At 42.1% G+C, this 27360-nt stretch overlaps 1 protein-coding gene across 1 annotated transcript in view; it reads left to right on the top strand.

Annotated features, from left to right (window-relative positions):
* Nucleotides 1–2775: 2775 nt before the first annotated feature.
* The window catches only part of pcsk5a (proprotein convertase subtilisin/kexin type 5a), a gene marked incomplete at both ends in the record, with an annotated part of 49958 nt that continues 25373 nt past the window's right edge, over nt 2776–27360 (top strand). Inside the window, 15 exons of the mRNA XM_083793331.1 lie at nt 2776–2939; nt 3344–3404; nt 12100–12204; nt 13091–13264; nt 13655–13798; nt 14307–14380; nt 15137–15225; nt 15402–15574; nt 16652–16864; nt 21527–21627; nt 21729–21832; nt 22321–22438; nt 24712–24900; nt 25345–25610; nt 26002–26104. Of these exons, the coding sequence (XP_083649457.1) occupies nt 2776–2939; nt 3344–3404; nt 12100–12204; nt 13091–13264; nt 13655–13798; nt 14307–14380; nt 15137–15225; nt 15402–15574; nt 16652–16864; nt 21527–21627; nt 21729–21832; nt 22321–22438; nt 24712–24900; nt 25345–25610; nt 26002–26104 (2078 nt within the window). The remainder of the gene's footprint in view (nt 2940–3343; nt 3405–12099; nt 12205–13090; nt 13265–13654; nt 13799–14306; nt 14381–15136; nt 15226–15401; nt 15575–16651; nt 16865–21526; nt 21628–21728; nt 21833–22320; nt 22439–24711; nt 24901–25344; nt 25611–26001; nt 26105–27360) is intronic.

The raw sequence follows: 27360 nt of genomic DNA, 5'->3' as shown, positions 1-27360 counted from the left end.
CTCCTTTACCTCAAAATTGATAAAGTATACTGAGTCGGCTTTCTTTCCCAGAGCAGCGAATCAGCAGACCACAGAGGCTTAATGCAACAAAAAAAGAGAGGTATAGCTACAGTATAATTCCAGTTAATTAGCAGATATCCTCCGGTATGCATCACAATTATTATAACCTCATAAATATGAAGCTGATCTCTCTAGCGACATAATTATGACACCAGTGCTCGCCAAGAACAACGTCTGTACAGTAATAATCCATGTTGTGAGGCAAAGAAAATATTGTAAACCGAATTGGCTCACTGCATAAACCCATGATCCTCCTCAACATTTATTTTTTCATGTTTTATTTCAAGGATCCCACAGTTTGATTTCCATTAGCCCACCCCATTTTGATATTTTTCTTTACTGCATTGTATGTTAATTTAACTCTGAGAGTGCGTGCGTGCGTGTGTGTGTACACACCCATTATGGTACAAATAGAGTTACAGACCTGCAAGGGTCCATTTGGTTCCGAACAATAAATAATTTAGCTGGGGACCCCCTTGAAACCAAGCCTGGTTAACCACTCCCCCTTGAAAACCCTTAATTTGAAATTAAATGTTTGTGGTTAACCAGGCTACTTGGAACCTCCTCAAGGACCCCTAGGGGTCTCCACTTTGAGAAGCAGGGCTTATTTAGCGAATGCTAAATAAATGAACAAAGGGGACTAAACCATAATGAAGAGAAGGATGATTGTTACTGGTGCAGAGAACAGCGCTTTCTAATTATATGTCCAATCTACAAATCATGCAAATGAAGTCATGCATCATTTTGACTCCAATCAGAAAACACAGTGATGGGGGAAAGAAAAGAGGAATCCTATTTTGCTAAGATATTATAAGACATTGCTGCCTGCCTTATGCGACAGTCTGAATAGACCCAAACAATATCATCACCAACATGTTTTGTCAGTTCTAACATATCATATATATACTAAATACAGTTGCGTTTCAGAAAGATTTTGTTTTTCTGAAATAATTATGTCTCAAACCACCCTAACCCCACCCACCCACTGCCCCAAACAGAGTAGTGTACAATATTGCCTGTTGTGCACCACTTGCGGGGCCCCGCGGCACACCAGGAGGTGCCCGAGAGAGCACAGCTAAAAGGATTTTGAAGGACCCCGTCATCCCAGCAATTGTTTGTTGGACTGTTTGCGCTGCAGTCAGGCAAACATCAGCTCTTGTCACAAAGCCACTACAGAAAGAGCTTTTTCTGCTCTCCAAACAGTACACAGTATTTTGGTACAATTGTACAACCTCCTTGCATAAATTGTACTTTTTTGGAATGCACCCACAGGTCAAAACTGTTCTGGCCAGAAGGCTCCACTGCAAGCTATAGAGGGTGTGCGCGTGACATCATCATCAAACCCAGAAGTTATGCAGGAACGCCTACTGAGTGGCAAAAAACTACTTTCTGGTCTTGACGGTCTTGACAGCTCTGCATTAAAAAAAATACATCCTCAAGATCCACCCAAGTTCCACTGCCCAGTGCCAAGGAGACTGTAGTATGAGTATTTCCCTACCACAGCTTTTACTGGATTTTCCCAGACCTCACCCTCCTGTTTTACTGACGAGTTGCTTTTTCAGTGTCCCCGGTCCCCGGCGACACCCATGACTCCCCTGCTACGCTGGTGGCTCGCACCAACAGTGTCTATTAACATCCAGGTTGAAATAGCATCTCAACTCATAGGCTGGTCTGACAACGAAGCGGCTGCCCACCTTGTGTTGGCATTGGAAGGACAAGCGCTTCAAGCGCTCTGTCCTGATCAACTCCAAGAGCATATCTGTGTTCAGCCAATGAAGGTTTCTATAGTGCCCTACAAGAGGCAATACGTTTCTGGCCAATACTTCAGGGACTGTTCCAGCTCATGTAAAGACAAGCAGAGTGGGTTGAGGCAGGAGATAAGTAAGGGAGAGAGAGTGTCGCCGAGTCCCTCTCCACCTCACAGAAAGCATTAAATAACACAGTGATTGAACTGTAGTCCCATCTCTCCTCCCCTCCCACTGAATATTGACCAGTCAGATAGGCCGATATCTATCTTGACTGCAAGCTGCAAAACAACAAGTTCAGGCATACAGTATATCGACACAGGATCTTCTCTCACCAGGGTCCGTAGAGGAATTCTGTCCGATGGCCACTATATGTACCATATCTATGGTGCTCTCCGGGAGTGTCACCCATGGTAACGCGGATTCAGACTGTGACAGGAGCTTGGAAGCACAGCTGCAGTGTTATCGTCCAAATTATTGGACGATAAAATGCTGCACCTTAAGTTTGGGCTGGCGGATATCCAGTATGAGTGCATCATCGGCCTGGAAAATGGTCTATACTAGAATGTCAGGGAGCAGTGGATGTTCTGTGGGCACACATCCATATGGGCAAAATGACAATTGTTCTTTATTAGTGCAAAAGCAAAAGAGCCAAAGTAAGCATCGCCCCTCGGGAACATCTGGCGCCCACAAACAACAGTCCGCCAAGATATTGTTGCCCCAGCCCAACCAGCTATCCAACAACCGACGGGAACAAACAGCCAAAGTAGATGCCATGAACAGTCAGTGAACTGCCAGCACCTGCCCCGTCAGTCCTGACCCATCAGAGAAGATCCACCTGCCCAGTCAGTACTGACCAATCAGAGAAGATCCATGCAGCCGTGGGGGAGCTCTTCACCTGCCCCGTCAGTACTACTGACCAATCAGAGAACCTGCCCCGTCAGTACTACTGACCAATCAGAGAAGATCCATGCAGCCGTGGGGGAGCTCTTCACCTGCCCCGTCAGTACTGACCAATCAGAGAACCTTCCCCGTCAGTACTGACCAATCAGAGAAGATCCGTGCAGCCGTGGGGGAGCTCTTCACCTGCCCCATCAGTACTGACCAATCAGAGAAGATCCACCTTCCCCGTCAGTACTGACCCATCAGAGAAGATCCACCTGCCCCGTCAGTACTGACCAATCAGAGAACCTTCCCCGTCAGTACTGACCAATCAGAGAACCTGCCCCGTCAGTACTGACCAATCAGAGAACCTGCCCCGTCAGTACTGACCCATCAGAGAACCTGCCCCGTCAGTACTGACCAATCAGAGAAGATCCATGCAGCCGTGGGGGAGCTCTTCCAGCAGCACGGACTCTCCGTACAGCTGCCCTGGTCACCTTACTGTGATGCAATCAAGTCCTCCAATGCAGCCTTTGAAAGGATGCAACCCCAGAATAGGGAACAGCTGGGCCCAATAAAGGCCCATGAGTCATAGGCCAACTTAAAATCCACTGCCATGAGTGGACTCCGAGCAGATGCTGTCTTTGTCGTTCCAGAGGGGGCCTGGCACGGGGCGAGGCCAAGCCCCCAGTGCAGCTCTCCAACGTTGAAGCACTGGTAAGAGGTGGTACTGCAGGCGGACCCATGGAGTTATGACCCGTGCAGCTGGGGTTTAACATTGAGCGCCCGTTTGCACTTTGCACAGAAGTAGACGGTTCTTCCGTGTGCTTCAAAACGCCACTGAAATGAATAGCAGGGGGGGGGGGGGGGTTATCGCTCTCTATCCTTTTAATACTCTATGGGCCAGGCCCAGGGGTAGTATGTCACAGCTGCACGCCCATTGACAGTATTTTGAGTCAACTCGTCTGGGAGAGAGAGTGCATGCGTCTGTCGGGCATCTGTCGGGCAAATGCTGCCAATATAGGCCATGGTTTTAATTCTTAGAACTTAAAGTTTATACTGAAAGTAAATGAAGGTCGGATTGGGCTGAAACATTGCCTAAATATGGAGATGACCGACATCACAGTAGCACTGATGTCATTGATGACTGATGACACAGATTGGTCATATGACGTCCGAGATCCACAAAGAAGCCACGCTGTTATTAGACCCCACGCTGTCTTGTTATCTTGAGTTTCATCAAGAAATAATTGATGTCTCCTTTTGGCTGAGCGGTACTGTATGTTTGGTTTCCCCCGTGGGAGACCCAGGTTCAATTCCTGGGTGTTACATTAGTGCCGTGCCCCGGATCGGGTGTCCCGGTGGCGGTGCTGGGGGGGAGATCACAGAGTAGCCCTACCAAAGGTCAGGAGACATTGGGGGCATGAGGACTCGAAGTAAACTATGATTGTCACTGGTGAGTATTTCTCATCAAAACTAGATTGACCATATACTGTAGTTGAGGCATCATTCACTCAACCACTGCCAAGGACTTATTTAACTTCTTTTTCATGAAATCCCCAGCTGCCAAGGACGTATTATGGCCCTTATTTTTAAAGGGACATTAATTGAAAAAAATTATAATCGTGAATTACCGCAAATCTTACAACTCGTTCTAAAACAAGTCTATGGTGGCGGTAGCTGAACTATCGCTCCTGCCATTTGGCGATGGATGAGTTCATATGCTGTGGACAATCAACCTCGTTACGGAAAGACAATGTGTGTTGCTTTATCGCCATGTAATAATCATGTTTTGTTCTCATTACACAAAATAAATATATACGGGACAAGCAATAAGCCCTTTTAGGCTGCTCAACAGTGCCACTTTAGGTCACCCAGCTATATTGCAGCTATTCGTACGACAGACAGACAGACAGACAGACAGACAGACAGACAGACAGACAGACAGACAGACAGACGAATGAAAATCGTCGATTGACTTGAAGGAATGAAATGAAATTCGTAGATTGTCTTGAAGAAATGAAATTCGTAAATTGTTTCATTGAATGAAACACACACACACATAAACACACAGTCCATTAACAGCCACAACACTACAATGTTTTAATAGCTATAGTACGGTAAATAATACGGTATACTATGGACCTGCATTAATTCATATCTGTTAATTTATGCCACTAGAAGAGATTCAACAGTTGGCAACGTTAAAAGAAAACTACAAGAGATTCAACATTGGCTACCTGACAAGAAAACTACAAGAGGGGCGGCGGTGGCTCAGGGGTAGAGTGCCTGGATGGTAACCGTAAGGTTGCCAGTTCGAACCCGGGCTCCCCCAGAGTTACTGTCGAAGTGTCCTTGAGCAAGACACTGAACCCCTAATTGCTCCCAATGTGCTAGTTGGTGCCTTGCATGGTTTCCGCTGCCATCGGTGTATGAATGTGTGTGTGAATGGGTGAATGTAATGCACAATCTCTGTAAAGCGCCTTGGATAAAGGCGCTATATAAATGCACCATTTACCATTTACCATTTTACAAGAGATTCAACAGTTGGCAACGTTAAAAGAAAACTACAAGAGATTCAACATTGGCTACCTGACAAGAAAACTACAAGAGATTCAACATTGGCTACCTGACAAGAAAACTACAAGAGATTCAACATTGGCTACCTGACAAGAAAACTACAAGAGATTAAACATTGGCTACCTGACAAGAAAACTACAAGAGATTAAACATTGGCTACCTGACAAGAAAACTACAAGAGATTAAACATTGGCTACCTGACAAGAAAACTACAAGAGATTCAACGTCAACCACCTGAAACCAAAAACGTTGCTTCCCCTGAGATACGGGAGGCAGAGTCGCTGGGGCGCACTGGACCACGGTCGGGTCATACTAGGGTTTGCTGGGTTCATCTCCGCTCCATTGTGGCCCACAGCAAGAACTTTGGTAAGACCTGCAGGACCTGCCTGCCCATTATGGGCCGACCATGTACACATGTGCACTAGCTCATAGATTCAACATCGTCCAGCTCGCAGATTCAACGTAGGGCCAATTTCAACGTCGGGCCAATCAATTACAGATTCTGAACCCCGTCCCACCAACACACACACCTTAGGCCTGTCACAATTATTACATAATCACCTAAGTATTTGTGATAATCGCAATACTTTTGGAATAGTTATAATCGTTAGTCATAATCATTTCCATGTTGAAAAATGGTGGAATTATCAAGCTCAAAATCGTTTTGAGATCGTAGATCTGCTACTTTTACTCAAGTATTTTTTCATATGAAGTTATTGAATTATGCAAGTTATTCGTCATCTGTGCAGCTTTTGTTTACAAAGCCTTAAAAAAGTCAGAAAAGTTTTATTCATGACGTTAGTACCATGCAATTAAATTGTTAAATTTTTATTCATTCAAGAAACAATTAATTAATTGTTTTTTTTAAGTCATAATCGTGACGGGCCTAATGATGTGTGTTTGTAAGATAGCATGCGTTAGAAGGGCCTACACAGCACGCTCACTCACCGCTGTCGTTCCAAGGATGACTCCAAACCAGGAAGATGGAGAGAGGCAGGGAGCCAAATCTGTACCTCTCAGCTGTTGTTTCAAGGATGATTCCAGGACAAGGGTACCATATGAGGCATCATTTTCCTTTAAAAACAAAATAAAAGTGTACAAAAATAAACAAAACACGTAAACAATGTGTTTTTGAAGGGTTAGAAAGAAATTATTTTGGGACCAAAATCTGGCATAATTGGGTGACATTTCTCCACACTTGGGTGTCTGTTAGCCCCAGGGGGGCAGTCAGCCAGATATTTCGTGAAGCCTCATTTGAAATCGGTAGTTCATATAATGGCCTGTTGTGGCGCTGGACCGGACCCAAAAAGCCCCATAGCTCCATAGAGGCCCATGTATTTTGGCCCAACTTCACCTAGACTGTATTACCTTAATAAACATGGTCATGAATACTTTCTTCTTCCAGTCACTAGTTTAAAGTCTCATTTCTAATGTCATAATATTCTTTTTGGAAAATTATGGTCCCATTAATTAAAAAAATGACCATAAAGAAAAAAAACCATCGCGTATGTTCTGAGGGGCGTGGCTACCATTACAGTCTATGATCGGGATTCCCCTCCCACTCGAGTCAAAATAAAAACCAACGGAGAAGAAGGGGGGAAGTCCCGCCTCGTTGTCTGGGCAGCCAATGACCAGCTGGTATACAAAACGGAGCCAGCCAATGGCCAGCTGGTACCAAAGATGGCGACTTACATCAGGAATTAGCATATTATTACAGGCTTCATTTTACGTTCATGTTAGACCCGGGGAACGCTTTGTCCATATTTTTTACAGTCTATGGTTAGCCCTCCAAGCAGAACCCAATGCTACTGAAGTTTCTGACATTTGTTAGACCCAGTGCATTGGGTCCTGTTGCATCAGTACCATGCCACCTGGTACGCGGACATTCATAAAACATAAACAACATGGATAACGCCTGTCTGCGCTCTTTGACGACATTTTTTCGTGTGAGGGTTTCTGAATATGTGAAGTATAAGTACCTATACATGCCGCTGCGAATATCTCCTGTGGCGCGGAAGCCGTTAAGTATTTTTAATCTTTGTTTGACCGATTTGGTCGCTTTGATTCTTCTCTTCTTTCCTTGTTTATTGACACCTCATTGTACCGCCTATCTGGCTAGCTAGTGGCGCTATAGCTATGACAGAGCAGATCAGAGGCAGGGACGTAGCCGACACAAGCCAACCGCACACCGGGAGGCGGTACAATAAACGGTAAACAAACAAGAAGAAATAAAGCGACCAAATCGGTCAAACAATTCAAATTAAAAATACTTAACGGCTTCCGCGCCACAGGAGATATTCGCAGCGGGATGTATAGGTACTTAAAGTTCCCGAATTCAGAATAACTCAAGCAAAAAAAGGCTGTCACACGCCGCAGATAGGATCTTAGAGAGCATGTTTATCATCCGCGTTCCAGAATTCCCATACGAAAATATAGTCATGAACAGGGACCCTACATAAAACTCATCAAAATTTCAGAAAAGCTTTATGAAGGGTTCCGAGAGGGGCTAGGTGTCTGTGAGGTCTTGTGAGGCCCAATTTGAGATTTGTATTATCTTTGCCCATGAAGCTCTCAGAAGGTCCCCCCTTCCATGACTGTTTTGCAAAATATTTAATTCAAATCTCCCCCCCCCCCACCCCACATCTTAAACATTTCTAGAGGCCTAGAATCACGTGTCCAAATAGCCAGAAATACTCCACAAAAATCAAATGTACTCAAGTTACTTTACACTACTGAGTCTGATTGATTGATTGAATTGATTGAAATATTTATTAACAGTTTGTAGAATGACAGTACATTTCAAGCACAAACTCAATACAAAGACTGTTAACTGTGAGTGGACGACCCAATTAAGCATTACACTTGTTTACAACAGGGTCCACATTGTTCAATTCATCAAAACATTTAGAGACATACAAATAGACACTTCTATGTAGCTAAAGAACAGAACAGGAATTCATCATCGGGCCTAGGCCTGCATCTCATGATCTCAGCATCACAATCAAACAGAGCTCAATAATACAACATATTCTGACTATTAACTTCATATCACATCACACAAAACAACGTCAAATTCAATGCTTCATCCTAAACTAACTTATTGCTGCTTTACCAAGGAGCATCAAAGTGAAATGCTAAGCAGCTAATTATAGCTCAAACACCTGCAGAAGAAACTCACTTGAGTTAGAATGGAGGACTTCTGTTTCACCATCCTGGTAAAACATTATAGCCAAGGGTAAAACTGACGACATTTCTGGACGTCCATGTCAAGAAATGTTACATCACGAGTAGTTTAAATCTTTTTACTTAAACGGAGCTTGTAACAAACACAGTGCGTAGGTGTGTGTGTGTGTGTGTGTGTGTGTGTGTGTGTGTGTGTGTGCGCGCGCGTGCGTAAACGTAAACATAATTATGTAGTGCGACAGGCCTGGCGTAAAGGGACCGGGCGCGACAATGAAGGAAGAGAGAGAGAGAGAGAGAGAGAGAGAGAGAGAGAGAGAGAGAGAGAGAGAGAGAGAGAGAGAGAGAGAGAGAGAGAGAGAGAGAGAGAGAGAGAGAGAGAGAGTCCGTATGTCCGTATACATGGACAAATGTGTCAGACTTAATTTTTATTTATGGCCCTCTCCCCCCCCTTTTTACACATCATTATAATGTTCTTCTTTTGATCATAATTGACCCATGCAATTACTGAATGCCAAGTCTCCAAGATTTTTTCAATTATGTATGTAACACTGATTTACTATAGGCCATAGCAGTGCACTTCATATTGTACCATTTGTTTATTTGCTTATTTGAAAAGGATCCCCATAGCTGATGCCATGGCAGTAAGCTAGTCTTACTGGGGTCCCACTAAACATATTACAAAACACAAAACATTAAAAACAACTACAACATACATTGCATTCATTCACAGTTGCAAAGATAGATAAAGACAGTCGGACAGACATAATAATAATAATAATAATAATAATAACAACAGAGCACACAAGAAGGAGAAGAAAAAAAACAGACAAATAAAATAAGGGTCCAAGAAGTCCCTTTGGGCTTAGTCCCTTAAATATAAATAATTTATCTTCAGGTGAATTAAAGCGCATGAAAAAAGCCCCAGCCCCCAGGTGTGTAAGGACCGTAATCTCCCCTGACCAAGGTGAGACTGCCTCTTGGATGAGGGGTCAAATGTTTGGTTTCACACACAGAAGACCCAGGGTAGAAACCTGGGTGTTACATCTGTGCTGTGACCAGGATCGGATCTTGGAGGCAAAGTAAAATGCGGGTGAGTCGTGTAACAGTGTCCGAATTAATTTCAGTCATCGAATGTTGGTGTTACAGCTGTAGAATTGTGTTTCCTGTTCTCACCTGTCTCTCTCCCACCTTACAGCTACAGTGAGTGATTAATCACACTGGTGTTACTGTTCAATCACTCAGCAGGGCCTGGTGGTTAAAGACCTGGGGACGGGTGCACACAGGGCCACTGGGCCATTAGCTACTTGAACCCTGGCATCCTTATTCTGGGGGGAACAGTGTTGTTACTTTTGGTGAATAAATCTAAGGGTCCAATTTTCGTATACACCTTATCCCTAAACTTCTTAGCCTATATAGGTATAGTGTTTAGAGGTTGCAGTGGGCCATTCGGCAGGGAAGACTCTGCTCTGACGAATGTCAAACATAATTTCAAGGGCCCTCAGTGTTAGTTTTAGTCTGAGACTGTACAAAATGATAGTCTCAGAGTCGGTCCTCGGACCACACGCTGAGAACCACTGGAGTAGAGGAGAACAGCTGTGAAAATGACTTCCTCCATGATGATTTTGTTTGGGCAGCATGCTGCCTATCAGAATATACAGTCTGATGTGTCACAATCGTCACAAACAAAAGATTTAATGCTACAGAAAAACAGGGGGAGCTGAATGGGAGGTATTGGTGTGTAATGAAATGCCTTCAATTAAGTCATGTTCATTCTGCGTGATCAGCACTGGTGCAATGCGGGCTGCGGCTATGTTTCATGATATTACGCCCACTCTTAATGCCAGGATTTTTCGATCGCTTTAGCTCACACTTGGTGTCTCACGTGGCTCAAGTTTGTTACGCTGATGTCATCAATATGATGTCATGGTACTGATGTCATAGACTGGCCTGGCACAGAACTCCATATATGGGATACACAGGCTGGCTCAGAATGACAATGAATGGTAGACTGTAGCTTTGCATGATTGTGAACGCAGCAGTAGTTTGATAATGATGATGATGATGATAATGATTATTTTATTTAGCATTTTGTAAATGTATCATTGAGGTGTTTAGGTGCCCTCTCGACCTGTATCGCTGAAGACGAACAGGTTGGATTCTTACAAAGGATATTCTAGCTGAGCTCTGGAGCCCATATTGAAGTAGTAATGTGATAGGTGGCCTATTCGTAGGCATTCTTAATGAAGCTGAGTCTTTGATGCTTCAGTTGGAAAACGACTGCTTTGTAGAGCAGTTGTTCAAAGCATGTGTGGATGGAACATATAGGCCTATATGGCTACATACTCTGAGATCAGACTTCAGGTTCATCGCTGTAAGAAATAACGTACAAACGAAAAGACAAAGAAGAGCACCCCTGTGCAGGTTGACAGCAACGAGGAGTTTGTATGCAGCTCAGCAGGAATGGTGATCTACATTGGGCTTTGGTTTGGTGCTCTATTCCACTTCTGTCAAACAATGACGTACACAAATGACTGGGCGATAAGAATATCCGGGGACCAGGAGTCTGCAAACAGGATAGCAGAAAAATATGGATTTACAAATATGGGTCAGGTACGTTGAGACACAGCTCTAACATGCCTTTTGCTGAGACGCATCACACTCATCACAACATTTTGGGATAATTAATCTGGTTCACTGTCAAATTATAATGAACCCTTCTTTTTCTGTAGCCTATATTGTGGAGATTTGTCAAGAGTTCTTTAAAAAACAACAGATCTACAAGCTCACAAAACATTGTATTGCAATGTGCTTTAAAGTATAAATGGAGTGTGTTTAAACTGAGTTTTAATTAGTAATATGTCCAGATTGGATATTTTGTCCCTGAGACTCTGACCATAATGTCATGTCTCTCCCCCAGTCAAGTCACACTTCCCTTATAGGGGATTGCTAAAACAATAAAGACAGCCTTTTTATAAAACAAAACAATTATGTCATGCTGGAGTCCCACTTGAAAAACAAACATAAACAACAACTATCGGTATGAATTACAGTAGGATGTGACTATGATTAATGACGGTTATTTACTGACTAAGGATGTGGACTATGATTAATTATAGTTGTATTTACTGAAGGATGCCATGCTTTGCACCTTTTTAGCCCCAATAAACAATTTTGTCATCCTCAACTCTAGGCTGTTTCATCATGAGCTAATTCATTGTTGCAGAATAATTTCTATATACTGTTGGGATTAAGCTCTCCATCAAGAGTCCTGCTAACATCATGGCATTATATTATAATTAAGCTGCAGGCGCTAAAATATAATAGCCACTCCACGCTCAGACGCCTGAACGCACACACGCACGGACGCGCGCCACACACACACACACACACACACACACACACACACACACACACACACACACACACACACACACACTAGGAGTCTGCGTGGTGAGCTGTCCAGGCCAGGCTCAGGTTGCCCTCGTCTGAAAATCTATCACCGGTGTAAGGTTACGTACGTACCTTAATGAAAGATAAAAAGGAATGGCTTCATAATTTAAGAGTTTGTCAAACCGGCAGACGGCAGTGGGGGAAAATAAACTTTGAAGGCAAATTCATTTTAGGAAAGTTTTGATGTTTGTCTTGTCAGATCGGAGACTTGAAGAACTATTACAGCTTCAGCCACGGTGAGACGGCGAAGCGGTCGCCTGCTCCTAACGAGAACGCCACCGATGGCATCATCAAGGAGACCAAGGTAATGAGACACCACTGGAGGTGCATGTGAGACTCTGCTGGATTATTAATCAGCTGTATGACAGCAATTACCCTGTGCGCACGCACGCACACACACACACACACACACACACACACACACACACACACACACACACACACACACACACACACACACACACACACACACACACACACACACACACACACACACTCCCCCTCCCCCTCCCCCTCCCAAAGATACAAGAACACAAATTTGTCATTGTAAATTGTAATTAATTGATCTGTCCCACAATACTACAATGTGTAGTGTACCGTATGTTAATAATGTTTAACAACATGCTGTATAAAGTCAGGAGTTGGGGCATAAGCTGACCATGTGTCATCGCTTTGACACCAGTCTGTAAAGTATAGGCTACTTAGTACAATTTTGAGATATTTCTATTTTCTTCAGCATTTTACATTTTCAGTATTTTTACTCCACTAGCCTATATCTCAGGGACAAAAATTGTAAAAAAAAAAAAAAGAAGTTACCCCAATAAAATTGTTTGACGGCTAAATTAGGCCTACAGTTACTTTGCAGAATTAGATTATTATCACAAAACATAAATAAATATATTTAGTTAAATAAAATAATAAATTCACTGTTTTACGCAAAAGGTGTGAGAATAATATGTTGTACTTCTCTGTCGTATTTAAGCCTACATGACACTGTGAACTCAGATATTTCTGGCATGCAACACCGTTGTACCACAAATTTTTAATCAGGCTTGCCGCTTATGTGGCCAAATCATGTCCCAACCCAAAATAGCCGATATACAAGCCCACCAAATGCGTTGTATAGCGGCTATTTCCGGGGCGACAAAATCGTATGACAAATTAAAGTCAGGCGGCGCGTCATCTTGCAGGTGGAGTGGCTTCAGCAGCAGGCAGTCCTTAGGAGAGTGAAGAGGAACTCCAGAGCCAGTCACATCTATTCCATCGACATCAAGACCAAACTCCCTCCTGCCACCCAGCTGCACTCCAACCACACACACACACTGTACTTCAATGATCCTGAGTGGAACAACCTGTGGTACATTGTGCGTTGCATTTTCACCTAATCATATATTACGGTAATTATTTATCCGCAGCTATATACTGGACAAATAATTTATATCTTGAGTACAACAAAACGTTTACAACGTTGTTGTTGTTTCACTGTTCCAGTGACTCATTATCGATATGGTGGAAATTTGCTCAAATGCTCTATGTGCAATGAGCCTTTACGTTAGTTAAGTAGGCTACTGTATGTACATTTTTATACATCTCAGAGTCAAATAGTGTACTTTGTACTCCAGTATAGGCTTCAATTATTTGACAACTTTGGTTACTTTGTATATTTACCTCAGGTCTTTAAATGGGTTCAAGTAAAAAAAGAAAAGAAAAAATAAACTCACTATTTTCCTCCTAACTGACGTTGTCCTCCTCAGCACTGCAGTGACGAGTCGGGGGGCTGCCACTCTCACATGAACATCGAGGGGGCCTGGATGAGAGGACACACTGGGAAGGGAGTGGTGGTCTCTGTCCTGGATGATGGCCTCGACAGAGCGCATCCAGAACTCAAGGCGAATTACGTAAGTGCCCTTGGGACGGGACATTCTCTATAGAAGAAGACATTAATCAGAAGCACATTTTGGCAGAGCTACTTTCATAGTGTGTATATACCGAGTGCATAGCACTGCTGTTTGGGTGGAAACCCCACATGTCCAAAACTGTTACTTTTTAGGATTTAAATAGCAGCCAAAAATAGCAGATCTAGAGTACAAGCTCCAAGCGTGGCTATTTTTGCTACTTTTGTGCGACACTATAATATGATGTAGGGTATTACATTACCAAGAAAATTAATAAATAAATATGGAGATGGGAGGTTTCTGCCTGACAGCAACAATAGCAGAGCATTGATATTACCAACAGCGCTTTTATTTGGGCTCGATGTTTATAAAGGTCAACTGGGAGTATTGAAATGGACATAAACTGTCTGATCCACTTTACTGTCTAGCTGCCTGGAGAAGAACGCTTGATTTATTTGATGGCCATTGGCATTTTGTTTACATGCTGCTTTGGACCGCCCATCTATTCCAGGACCCGCTGGCCAGCTATGATGTGAATGGAAAAGACCAAGACCCTTCTCCCAGCGATGCCAGCAGTGCTAACTAGTTGAGTACTTCTCATTTCATTCACAATAATCAGCATTGCTGTCACGTGGAAACCAGCTTGTAAAGTCTCAAGATGCCAAAACGAAAATAGCAGATGAAAAAATATATAAAAAGAAAAAAAAGAAAAATCATAAAAGATGAAATATGGAAATACTAGCTTTCTGCGAGACATCAACAACATGTACTGTAACTCTTATTTCCCACAGTACCTTTAATATTATTTTGCTTGTAGCAACTTCACTTGATGCATGCTTCTGTTATTCCATATACTGTATAAACATGCAACACACTGTGTAAATATGTCTCATCCATCACTGCTGATGCCAGGCAAATAGCCTGCGTGCTCCTCGTGTGTATAATAATAATATGACCTCATGTACAGACAACATTACTCTATATGTAGGCTATATAGTAATGTATTATGATCTCATGTACCGGTATATTGTTGCTGCCGGGTGGAAACCTTGTATATCCTAAACCGTTCCTTTTTTATTATTTAAGAAACCCCTTTTTAAAATGGTGAAAATCACAAGCTCACAGTCACAACGCACTGCATCGTGATGTGTTATGAACTTGTAGATCTGCTAATTTTCAGTCTTGTATGATGAAGTAGGGCATTCATTTAGGGATAAAAGCTTGAAATATTGAGAATGTAGATGCAAGGTTTCTACCTGGCAGCAACGATACAGTAATGATATTATGAACTCATGTACATACAGTTATAATAATATGACCTTGTGTGTTTTGTGGGAAAAGCCATGGTACTGAATGTGCTGGAATCATTGCGGCTGCTGCTAACAACTCCCAGTGCACTGTGGGAGTTTCCTTTCACGCCAGAATAGGTGGTGAGTACATGATGACACAAGCTGGAATCCATAATGTATATAATTGTATGTGAATATATACTCCCTAGAGAGAGAGAGAGAGAGAGAGAGAGAGAGAGAGTATTGTATTTATACCATCTGTCTTGCTCAGGGACATTTTGGACACATATAGAATAATATACAAAACGTATTTGCAGGTATCCGGATGCTGGATGGAGATGTGACAGACATTGTGGAGGCCCAGGCACTGAGCTTCAGGCCCCAGCACGTCCATATCTACGTCTCGAGCTGGGGGCCAGAGGACGATGGCAGCACTTTAGACGGACCGGGACCGCTGGCTCGCCTCGCCTTAAAGAATGGAGCACAAAAAGTGAGTTGAAGAGGAGAGAGAAAGGGCCAGAGTGCCGGTCTGCCAGAGTAGTAGAGCAGAACCATTGTATGTCCAAAACCTTAACTTTTCAGCAAATGGAAATAAAAAAAGAACCCATGTAACGAGTCCAGTGTAGTTATTAAGCTCTTGGAATTTTTCTAAAACCCACAGACAGACTTAACCCCAATTTCACTTTCAAAATGTTTTAAAATAACGAAAGCAGATCTACGAGCTCACACTTGTATATCGACAGTTTTTGCTACTTATGTGCAACACTCTGGTACGACAAAGTCGAAACATTTAGATGATTTCTACTTTCTACCTAACAGTATATGTCGCCTATTCTAAAGATGGGAACGGCGTGCGTGCGTGTGGGTGTTCCCAATTTCCCAATAGTGCCTCTCACCTCCAGCAGTATATTTATTCCAAGAGTTTATCTTTAGCTCCTTATCAATATGTAAATAACATTAATAAATTAATCTCTCCTGTCTGCCTCACTGCTTTCACACTAATCTCAGTGCATCAGTGGTGGAAGTATATTTACTTAAGTACTGTACTTAAGTAAAAAAAAAATCTATTTCCAGTACTACTTCTACTCCACTCTCAGAGGCAAATGTACTATTAAAACTTTACTTTCAGATTTTTATTATTATTACAAAGCATACATTTTGACCCAATGTAATTTTATACTTTTTACTTTGGCATAATAAGTACTTTTTTCTTTTGGTACATTTTGATACCAATACTTTTACTCAAGCCAATTTTGAATTGTGGACTTTTACTTTTACTGCAGTATTGATACTTTTACTTAAATAAAAAAATCACACCCGTCTTATCATCATACATCATCATACATCATCACATTCCGGCCAATCACAATTGCGTCCACACTGTCCTCAATATGTAGATTGCTCAGCCATTGCTCAGCCATTGCTCAGCCAATCAAATCATCGCTATGGGGTGCTCAGCCAATCAAATCATCGCTATGGGGTACACACAAACACACAAAGCTGGTCATAGAAGGGGCTAGCACCTCTCAAAAATGTGAGTACTCCCCCCCCCCCCCCCCCACTGCAGGGCAGGCACGGTAGGGGCTCTATCTTCGTCTGGGCATCAGGGAACGGAGGGCGCCGGGGCGACCACTGCTCCTGTGACGGCTACACCAACAGCATCTACACCATATCTATCAGCAGCAGCACCCAGAGCGGACGCAGACCAGACTACCAGGAGCTGTGCTCCTCCACCCTGGCTGCGGCTTACAGCGGCGGGGAGATGCAGAGCTCCAGAATGGTGAGTATATGTGGAGGCTATTTGACAAGCTAATAGTCCAAGATCCTCAAACATTTTACTTTCAAAGACAAAGGATCCCCATTTTGGTACGCATTATCTCCCACAACTCTGAGAGTTTCAGACTTGTAAATGTCTATTTGATTACTAACTGTCAATCATTTAGTTTTTAGGCTTTCTGGTACTGTTGCAATGTTTAAAACAAAAACCACAAACATGCCTGAGGATGACCTAATAGTACACCATGACCTAAGTCAGGAGTTCTCAACGTTTTTGGCTGAGGACCCCCAGAAATGCTTTGGCCATGTCTCGCAACCCTTTTTTACTATTTTTGCACTCTGTTTCTTTTCTTTAAATCTTTTTTTATTCTGCTGTTGTCATTATGCTGCTGCATTGTCTGAAGGAGGCCAAACCAATATAATGTACAGTACTGTACACAAGATGTATCAATAAGGTACAACGTAGCTGAACCTTGTTAGATTTAGGTATGCCCATGCATGTGCAAGCATTGACAATAATATTGACTATAGGCTACTGTCTATGGCAGCACACTGGCACATACTGCATGGCTACTATAACCCCTAAATCTATCACATCCATTATTCATTTGATTAGCTGCAGCTGCGTTGCTTATGCTTACTAGCCTGCTACCCTTCTGTAGTTTTTAACCTGTACAAGAAAACAAACACAAAAATCAGCCTAAGCCCTTTAAAATAGTATGATGACATTAAAATTGCTTTGTGTGACCCTATTGCCTCCCGAGTCCCAATTAAATTAATTGCATTAAAATCGATAAATCTGTCCGGATATAAAACATGACACCAATTACTTATTTGGCTCTAAAACAGTGGATGCAAACTGTAAATATGCAGTTTTGCCGGCATCCATTACAGACTAATGTGTATTATATATATATAGCCTAAATTGTCATTGGTTATTGTGCCCACCGTTAGTTTTATGCAAAAGGAATGAGCATAGGAATTACCCTGGAGAAGCTTATTGCCATGTTCCTGTCAAAATTTTTGAAGCACTGGGGGAAAATTTACATTTTCCAACATAACATCCTAATATCTATAGTGCTCAGCAGTTCTGGGAGGGAAGGACCCACACTTGGCTTAATCACTTTAAGATTGCTCAACTAACTTTGGAGCATCTGGCCACCATGGTCTGAGCATTGTGGGAGCTGAAATACCTTTTGCTGGCCACATGTAACAAGACTGAGTGACCCCCATGGGTCCCACGGCTATTAAAGTCGGCTATCCGTCTAAAAAACAGCTCAGTGGCCTTGTGGTTAGAGTGTCCGCCCCGAGACTGGGAGGTCGGGGTTCAATCCCCGACCGGGTCATACCAAAGACTCTAAAAATGGGACCCAGTGCCTCCCTGCTTGACACTCAGCCTCAAGGGTTGGATTGGGGGTAAGTCCCTGTGACATACTAGCGTCATGTCCAGGGGATGTACTTGTACATCAAGCTGCCTCACGCTACAGGAGATAGGCTCCTGCCCTATGGGCCTCATGGCTCGGCAAGGCTACTTACTTATCCGTCTAAAACCGGGCTATAACTGGTCTAAAGCTTAGACATTGATTAGTTGTTTTTTAAACCACAGACTGTCTATATTTTAGCAGTTTCTTTAAAACGTCTATACCATATATCTGTTGAAACCATTTTTAGATGGCCATTTAGACGTATTTTAGACGTCTAATAGCCTAATTACACCACTGTCAGTCAGTCGCCGATATTCACGTTTATAGGACTATACCTACCCCCTACCCAAGACAGGGGGTCATAACAAGGACAAAAACAAGACTACAACCAAACCTAGCATAATGGCTGGAGCCTGGAGCGTGTATGCAATGCTGGAGAGCTTTTAATTTGAAGTAACATAGGATACAGGAAGTGGTGACACTCAGCAGCTAGTCTGGGTGGAGGCCAATCAGATTGTGGCGTCAATTATTTACACATGCTTTTGTTGGAGTGCATAGCTAGGTGAAATAGAGATTGTTTCCAGACAGGCCACTATTGTTCTTTTCGGGTACGATTTTTTTGTAGGCGGGATATTTACTCATGACCCATAAAAATAGTTCCGCGTTCCCATTGTTTGGGAAACACTGGGCTATGGGTGCAGTTTTAACCAGACACCTCTATCAACCACATGACCCGACGCACTGGACACAGACCCAGAGGGAGAGAGATTAAGACACATTAAGGCCTTTAATTCACATCAAGAAATATTAATGGTGAATATAGGGGCACATTAGCTGATTAAATCAGCCTAGCTATTCCTCATTCACATATCAGCTGACCATTACGGCACACATCCATACAGCAGCCCCCTCCTTGACATAATGCTCTATAGTCAGGGGTGGACTGGCCACAGCCACAGGATTTACCAGGCATATGCCCGGTGGGCCGACCCTCTGGTGGGCCGGTCTGGGCCAAATGTTAAATTAGTTGTCTGTTGGTTGTGTATCATTTATGTTGTACTGTAAATGTGGTGGTGTGAAGGGCTTGTATTTCAAGTATTTGTACAGGCCACGACCCGAAAAGTACAGTATCTGTGTGCTGGTTGTGGTGGGCCAATATATTCCGCACAAATGTCCGGGCCAAATTTTTGTCTCAGTCCAGCCCTGTGTATAGTGTACAACATGACATCGATCTTATCTATACATTTGCCTTATTTGCACGCCCTTTGGGTTATTATCTCTTAATGTTATTCTCTGTCCCCGCTATGTTACAGTTGCATAATGATGCAATTAGAATACTCCTTAAAAACCCAGAGGGGGCAGTGCTACAGTAGTAGATGTTTGTCACTGCAGGAGTGAGGACTTTTAAAGCACTTCTAAGTTGCAACGGCTGGATGTATCTACAAACGGCATCATTGAGGCCCCTTAATGAGCTGTTCACGCTATACAGTACATTTAGACTAAGGCTAAAATGCCTGTGCATTCCGCGTGTGGGTTAAGTTATGTATTTTTTTAATTTTTTAATGATTTCATTGACTCTTGTGTTTCTTTAGTTTTTAGTTTCTGTAAGTATTTCTGATTCCGCGAATACTCATTACATTTTATTAAATGAAATTTAATGAAATTTAATTAAAGATCAGAGGTGAACGGTCAAAGTGGCAAAGTTGTTCCTCTTGTGGAGAGATGTGTAATGAAGTCTCATTGCTGTAGATCAAACAGCTTGTGAGCTATTTTTCAAATGCGTGCTATGGCGCCCTCTACCATATTGCCAAGTTTTGTAAAAAATAAATAAATAAATCACACCCGTGTGAAGTGAGGGGCACTCTTATCATCGTACATCATCATGACGTAAAATAAACACTATGCCTATTTGCTCAGACACTATGACGTATAATTCTCCATTCATTACCTGCACAAGCAGAGCGTGCAAGTAATGTTATCAGTCAGGTGCTACGATGCGTATGTCCCTTAGCAGCATATGATATGACGTAATGAATAATGATATGTTTCAGTGTCGGGTGGATTCAAGGGACATACGCATCAAGCCACCCGAGTAACCACATTACACCACTAATCAACTCAGAAATGACATATATAGACATATATATAGACATATGAGCATATGACGTGATGAATATATGTACCAATGCCAGGTTATAATTGGTTATCGATGGTGACGTAACGATGACATACATGTATACATGTATGTAATCTGACACCACTGCCATAACAGGCATAAGTAATCATTACCATACTTCAAAATACTACTTTTTTTCCTCCAAAAGCAAGGTAGGCCTATGTAGCAAATAGCTAAACCTAATAATTAAATAAATATTGCAAACGTTCTTTCACAGAGAGGCTGAGATTTGAAAGCTTGTAGCGGTCTACAGCACGCTCTGCTTGCGCACTAGTAGGCCATTTATGTCCTACTTGTGTGCAACAAGCAAGTAGGCACTCGACAGAGTGCAGTTCTAGTTGTCAATAGTTTGTTAAGTTTGTGGACACACCAAAAGCTTGACATAAGAGGGATATCGCCCCTCAAAAAGGAATAATAATAAACATACAAAAGGGTGCCTATTCAGTATGCACTGCATGCTTGGTCCCCTAATAAACATTCCAAATGTGAAGGTTTGTCTACAGTTACAGTATCTATCTATTGGGTCTATTACACTAGTCCAGCAGTCCCCAAACGTTTTGGGCCGTGCACACACTGCTACCTCCTGACCTCGCTGCTTCACCCCCCAACACTACGTCTCGTTGAATTTGGCCGAAAATGATACATGTTTTAATATGATTATGGCAAAATAATCACAGAATGTCACTGCACTGAGAGACATGCAGCTGCTGTATACTCCTAAATAATCACAGAATGTCACTGCACTAGTCTGAGAGACATGCAGCTGCTGTATACTCCCGCTGCTGCTCTAATAATCACAGAATGTCACTGAACTGAGAGACATGCAGCTGCTCTATACATCTCCTTACAACAGTGTTCTACCGGAATTTGCAGTTGTGTGCTAAATAACACCATAAAACCACCATTACCCTTTTCGTGTCATTTTTCTGCGCCCCGAAATGCGCCAATTCCATCCTCAACTTTTGAGGACATTACTAAAATATTTGTTAGATGAAGGAGTTGGACTGATTTCCACCTATAAACCTGTGATGTGACAATAAAACTAATTCAGATCTCGTTTTACCAGGTTACATTGGATCTGAAACAGGGCTGTAACAAGGACCATTCTGGAACCTCAGTGTCCTCCCCCATAGCTGCAGGGATCATCGCTCTCGCCTTGGATGCCAAGTAACCAGCTTCCCCCCACGCAGCAAATCAATACATAACCACATTAGCGATCAATAAGTATGATCAATCCGTTTGTCTTTGTCTGTTTGACCCTGTCTCAGCCCGGTGCTAACATGGAGGGATGTGCAGCACATTATTGTGAGAACGTCACAGACGGCTCACCTCAGCGCTCCCGACTGGCAGGTTAACGGAGCTGGATACACGGGTAATATAGTACCAGATTAGGGGTGCAACATTTCATTACTGAACTAATCGATTTAATCCGTCATAAAAATACATAAACCAATAATCCATTTTAATAGAACTGTTAAATAAAAAACTATAAAAAAAAGCCAAAAACATTGTAGGTCTACAAGCTAGTATATTGGCTACTTTTGCTATACTTTGTGTGAAACCGCTGCTGTATGACAAAGTATAAAATAGTTTTGCACTGATTCGTTGATATTTTTTTTAATAGCCCCCAAAAATCTGCATCATTATTTATTCTTAATCACAAAAGGAATTGATAAAATTATCACGAGAAGATTATTGATAGTTGACGCTCTATACCAGATTACTGATTGAAAACTGCTACAGTATAATGCAATTTGCTTTTCTAACCCTAACCTTAATTGTGTTTTTCTTGCTTACTAAATATCTCTGGATATAAGAGCATGTGCTAAATGCCTAAATTGCAAATTGTGTGTGTGTCAGTGAGTCACCTGTATGGCTTCGGCCTGTTGGATGCAGAGGGGATGGTGAAGGAAGCAGAGCGATGGAAACAGCTCCCGCTCCAGCGCGTGTGTGAGGAGGCCCCCGTCCAACAGAGCAGGTGTTGTAACCCGTCACATTTCTGCACCAGAACTCTTCCACATGCTAGTGATGGAAGAAGCACTCACATTTTTCACTTAAAGGGCCATGTCACCCCTTTTGCAACCAGATCTTTGCAAAGAAATACTTTCCTGGAGTTTTTGTGTGTAAAACGTGTTTTTAGATATTTTAGTATTTCAATGTGCCAGTGATGTCATGGACACTGGTCTCACTTCATACCTGGACTACATGTCTCAGTAAGACAGCCCTCTCCCTCCCTCTCCAGGTGGGGTGAGTGCAGCAAAGCATTATGGTCATTGTGGTAATCTAGCAGTGAGAGTAGTGTCCATGACATCACAGATCCCCAAGAAAATAAGATAAAATAAGATCTGGTTGCGAAAGGGGTGAAGTGGCTCTTTAAGTAAAGAATATTAACAAGGTCGCTCTGTTAAAGTAAAAAAATATTTGAGTAAAAGGACAAAAGTGTTGGCATCAAGATGTTATTTTTTAAATGTATAGTAGACTAGCGCAAAAGCACAATATTTGCCTCTGAGCTATAGTGGAGTATAAGTAAAAGTATTCAAAATTGGAAATACTCGATGTTTTTGATGCATTACCCTTTGTTGTCCTTGCTTACTGTAAATATCTGGATTAATAGCTTCTGCTAAATGTCAAAATTGTAATTAAGATTCTATTCTAAAATAGATTTCATAATTTTTTCAATTAGCTTCAAGGTTCAATATTTTTACAAATTCGACATTACAGCAGCATAGAAACTGTGATAAACAGTAAGATATAAAAAACAAACAGAACTTTTATTTTAAGTTTATACACACTGATAATGCTGGCCAGAGGCTCCAGGAAGTAGACAGGTCCACAAGTATATTTTAGGCATTTTATTTACCTTCAAAAGTGCCTTAGACAGTGCAAGCTGGCACAAGTACAAAAATAAATAATGCTGGCCAAAAGTAAACGTTCCAGAAACAATTGAACACTTGAAAACCATACTCAAGAAAACAAACAGGAACTGTTACAGGCTTTTTCTCCTTCAATGAGGCCCTGTCTCACAGCTCTCCCTGATGTAGCCTCAAATCATACTGAACTCCCTTCACCTGCAGCAATCCTGCTCTTAAACAGGTGGGGCAAACCATCCCCTAATCAGTAAGTGGTAATTAATTAACTCAAACACACGGCTAACTAAGGCCTATGAGTAATCTTCCACATTACTATACTTTAGACTCTAAAGTATAGTAATGTGGAAGAATATACACACACACACTCAACTATATTTCACAGGCCCAATTCATTTACAGGGCCTAACATAAAGACCAAACATATTACAGACAGGAACAAACACCCCTCCGCCTTCACAGTACTACCTCCGATCTAGAGAGGAGTGCCAGCACTGCAGAGGAGAGACGTACAGGAGAGATACAAATATAAACATATACAGTATACTCTTTGAATCATTGTGTTAATTACTAAAAAGGCCTTTTGAACAATATATGAACAGTCACTTCCAATCCAGCTGGTTTGTCAATGATCAAGTTGACATAGCTGTGTGGTCTTTGTGCAAGGTCCTTGATATTGTCTATAGGGCACAGGCTGCCCTGTGGCACTGGGGGGCTCTCAGTGCCATTATATACATGTATATTATGCATAGGCCTACATAATCATATTTATTGGACTTGGTGGGAGGATAAGCTTATGGCACAATGGACCTGAATTATGAAATCTGAGTGAGAATGGCAACATCAGATTTAGACTAGCATTTTGCCAGTATGCCGTGATTTTGAGGTGTGTTTTGAGAGGCATCAGCTTTCAATATACAGTAGGTGTTGTCTCTGTAATGGAATAAGATATAAAACAACATTTTATTTCAGTTTAGGCAACGTACGTCACAGAATTATAAGCATACATATTTCTTACAACTGCTTTTTTTTCACACAACCTCAGCTGTTTCATACTTTCACATAATATATTATACACTCATACACATACATTTACAATTATTCACAATAAAACAAGGAAATAAAATACTACAATTATTCACCATGAAACAAGGAAATAAAATACAAGTAGAAAAAGGGGGAAAAAAAGGGTTTTGAGGAATGAAATCATTAACAAACGGACAGTGACACACGGTAGGCTCTAACAAGGACCCATATGACTGTGAGCTTGTCGCGCGGACAGCGCCGGCGTACGACAAATAATACATCTGACTCTATTTTGCGGTCTCTCATGGTGTTCTCTTCTCCCCCTCCCTCCTCTGTGTTTGCATGTGCTTGATGCCAGGTCCATTCACCCAGGCTCTGTGGTGAGGTCAGTGCATACGAGCACAGGCTGCTCTGCCAACACCCTGCAGCACGTGGCGTATGTGGAGCATGTCATCGTCCGCGCCACCATCACCCACCGCCACCGTGGCGACCTTTCCATCACACTCACGTCGCCCTCGGGCACCGCATCTCAGCTGCTCGCTAACAGGTACGATACTACAGCAGTGGTTTTCAACTAGTGGTCCGGGGACCGCCAGTGGTCCTTGAGGGTGTTCCAGGTGGTCCCCAGCTAAATGATGGAGAGTTGGTAATCAAATGAACCCTTTAGATCTTTACATTATTGTTAAACATCTGCATTACTTAATTTACAAGAAGTCTACACAATTAGAGAATATAGAAGAATGTTTCATTTTGATCAATGTTTGCCTGTTATCTTATCTCGCCTGGTACCAATGTCAATACAGCACGACAACAAAATATTCTAAGTCTTGGGTCTGAGAGGCTAAATATCATCAAACGGTGGTCCGTGGCTCAATTGCAGAATAAATAATGGGCCTTGATATGGTTAGTTAGCAACCAAATGGACCGTTATGGGCTAATGGGCCTCAGGGTAAAATGTGTATTGTGACAGTGCTGCCGTGTCTTGGTTTAGGCCTCTGGACCACTCTGCGGAGGGCTTCAAGGACTGGGAGTTCATGACAACACACTGCTGGGGAGAGGAGGTGCGGGGCGAGTGGACTTTAGAGATCCGGGATACTCCCTCTGCAGACAGAAATGACAGCAAATTGTTGTCGAGACTGAAGTGGTGGACCCTGGTGCTTCATGGCACTTCAGAGCAGCCATATTCCATGCGTCACGAACAAGCCAGATCAGTGGAGACTACACCAGACGGCAGTTACCTCACGGAAGAATACAGCGGTGAGTAAAGTCACCTCATCACCGAAAACTGGAGTATGAATACTGTAGGTGTTTAAGCCCTATAATATTCGTTGTACGCTGAATAGCGGAAATAATAGCCGGACCTGCTATTTTTTTATTTATTGTTTAACGTTTTTCATATTTTTGGAAAACGTTTTTGATGTTTTGGAATGTTTGAAATGTTGAAAGGTTTGAAATATCCTATTGTTGGCTAACCTTTCCAACTTCCAGCTCAATCCACGCAGCACTCAGTGATGATCACCATGATCGGGTCATATCACGGCTGAACAAAGACAATGATTAATTGTACTTCTTGGAACAGTTAACTTCACTTTGGATGCTGTTGCCATGACGATGGTTGGCTGCTAATGCCTGTGGTATGCCCTTCCAGGACCCTGTGACCCGGAATGCAGTGATGATGGCTGCGAGGGGCCCGGCGCCCAGCAGTGTGTCACGTGTCTACACTTTTTCCTCAAGTTCAAGAACAACACAAGGTTAGAGCCATCATATCACACACAGTGTAGCATGCAGATAATGTTACAAATGAATGTATGACGATTTTTACTTTATATATATTAACCACTGAAGCCCTATTTTATACTTATTTATATGTTTAATAGAGACAATACTAGTTTATAAAGCCTTTGTTTGAGCTTGTACATATTATAAACTATTTTGAAAAATGTGTGAACGTCTTTGAAAGATTTTGCCTGTAATGACAAGCCCCTAAAATATAAATGTTATTTTGAATCAATATACTGTCTGCATGCATATTGAGTATAATGCTACTGTGCATGCTTTAGACCTGGAGCTTTCAAACATTTTCATGTCAAGGACCCCCAAATGTTATTTTCCAATAGCCGAAGTATAAACTGGGGTTAAAGTGGTTAAAGCGATATTGATGCTATATATTTACTCATTTTTCTGGCACTCCTGGAGCCCCCCAAGGACCCCTGGGGGTCCCCCAACACCACTTTGAGAACCATTGCTTTAGACTAACCCATCCTCCATAATGATTACGTACATGAAGAAGCACACACCTGGGACTGCTCATTGATCAATGCACATGGCTGAACACTTTGTTATGGAAGCGCTCTGGTCTCTCAAGAGCACTTCGAATCAGATTTCATCAACAAGGAGTAAGATTCATTGACAGTAGTTCAGCGTTCCACTGATATCATTCTCACTGCCATAGGGCAGTTTCCCCGGGACCCAAGCTAGTGAAAATAGACAACCGCGATGCGATGAAACCTGTTATTTTCACTCCGTCGTTAAGGTTTATTGTATTTAATTTATGGAATTTCAACCACGACCCTTCCTTGAATCTGCATGTTCGTGCACGTAAACAGAACATGGTAAACGTATGTAGGCACCACAAACAAGTAGTAGGCCTATAGGTCTTCAACAGTTAATCCAACTAATTGATTTATATGAAAATATAAATAATCGGTTTATACTGTATCTTTTTCTCCAAAAATATTTTTTGTATGACCACGTTCGTTGTAGCCTGTGACAATGTATAAAATAGGGTTTATGTGGTTAATCTGAGTATTTGACTAATCTATTTAATTGATTATAAATAATCAATTAGAATTCATTGATTCATTGACATATACAGTATTGTCTCTGTCGGGTGAATCGCCTTTCAGGATTCAAATTAAAAATGCAAAAGTAGCAGATCGATCGTTGTAGTTTGATCAGGTAGGGCAGAGGTTTCCAAAAATAATTATCCAAAAAATATTCGATCAAT

Source organism: Protomyctophum parallelum, assembly GCF_964188405.1.
Source record: "Protomyctophum parallelum genome assembly, chromosome: 21".
Classification (NCBI taxonomy): domain Eukaryota; kingdom Metazoa; phylum Chordata; class Actinopteri; order Myctophiformes; family Myctophidae; genus Protomyctophum; species Protomyctophum parallelum.
Note: the sequence above shows the minus strand (reverse complement) of the source record. Positions and strands in the feature narration are given on the sequence as shown.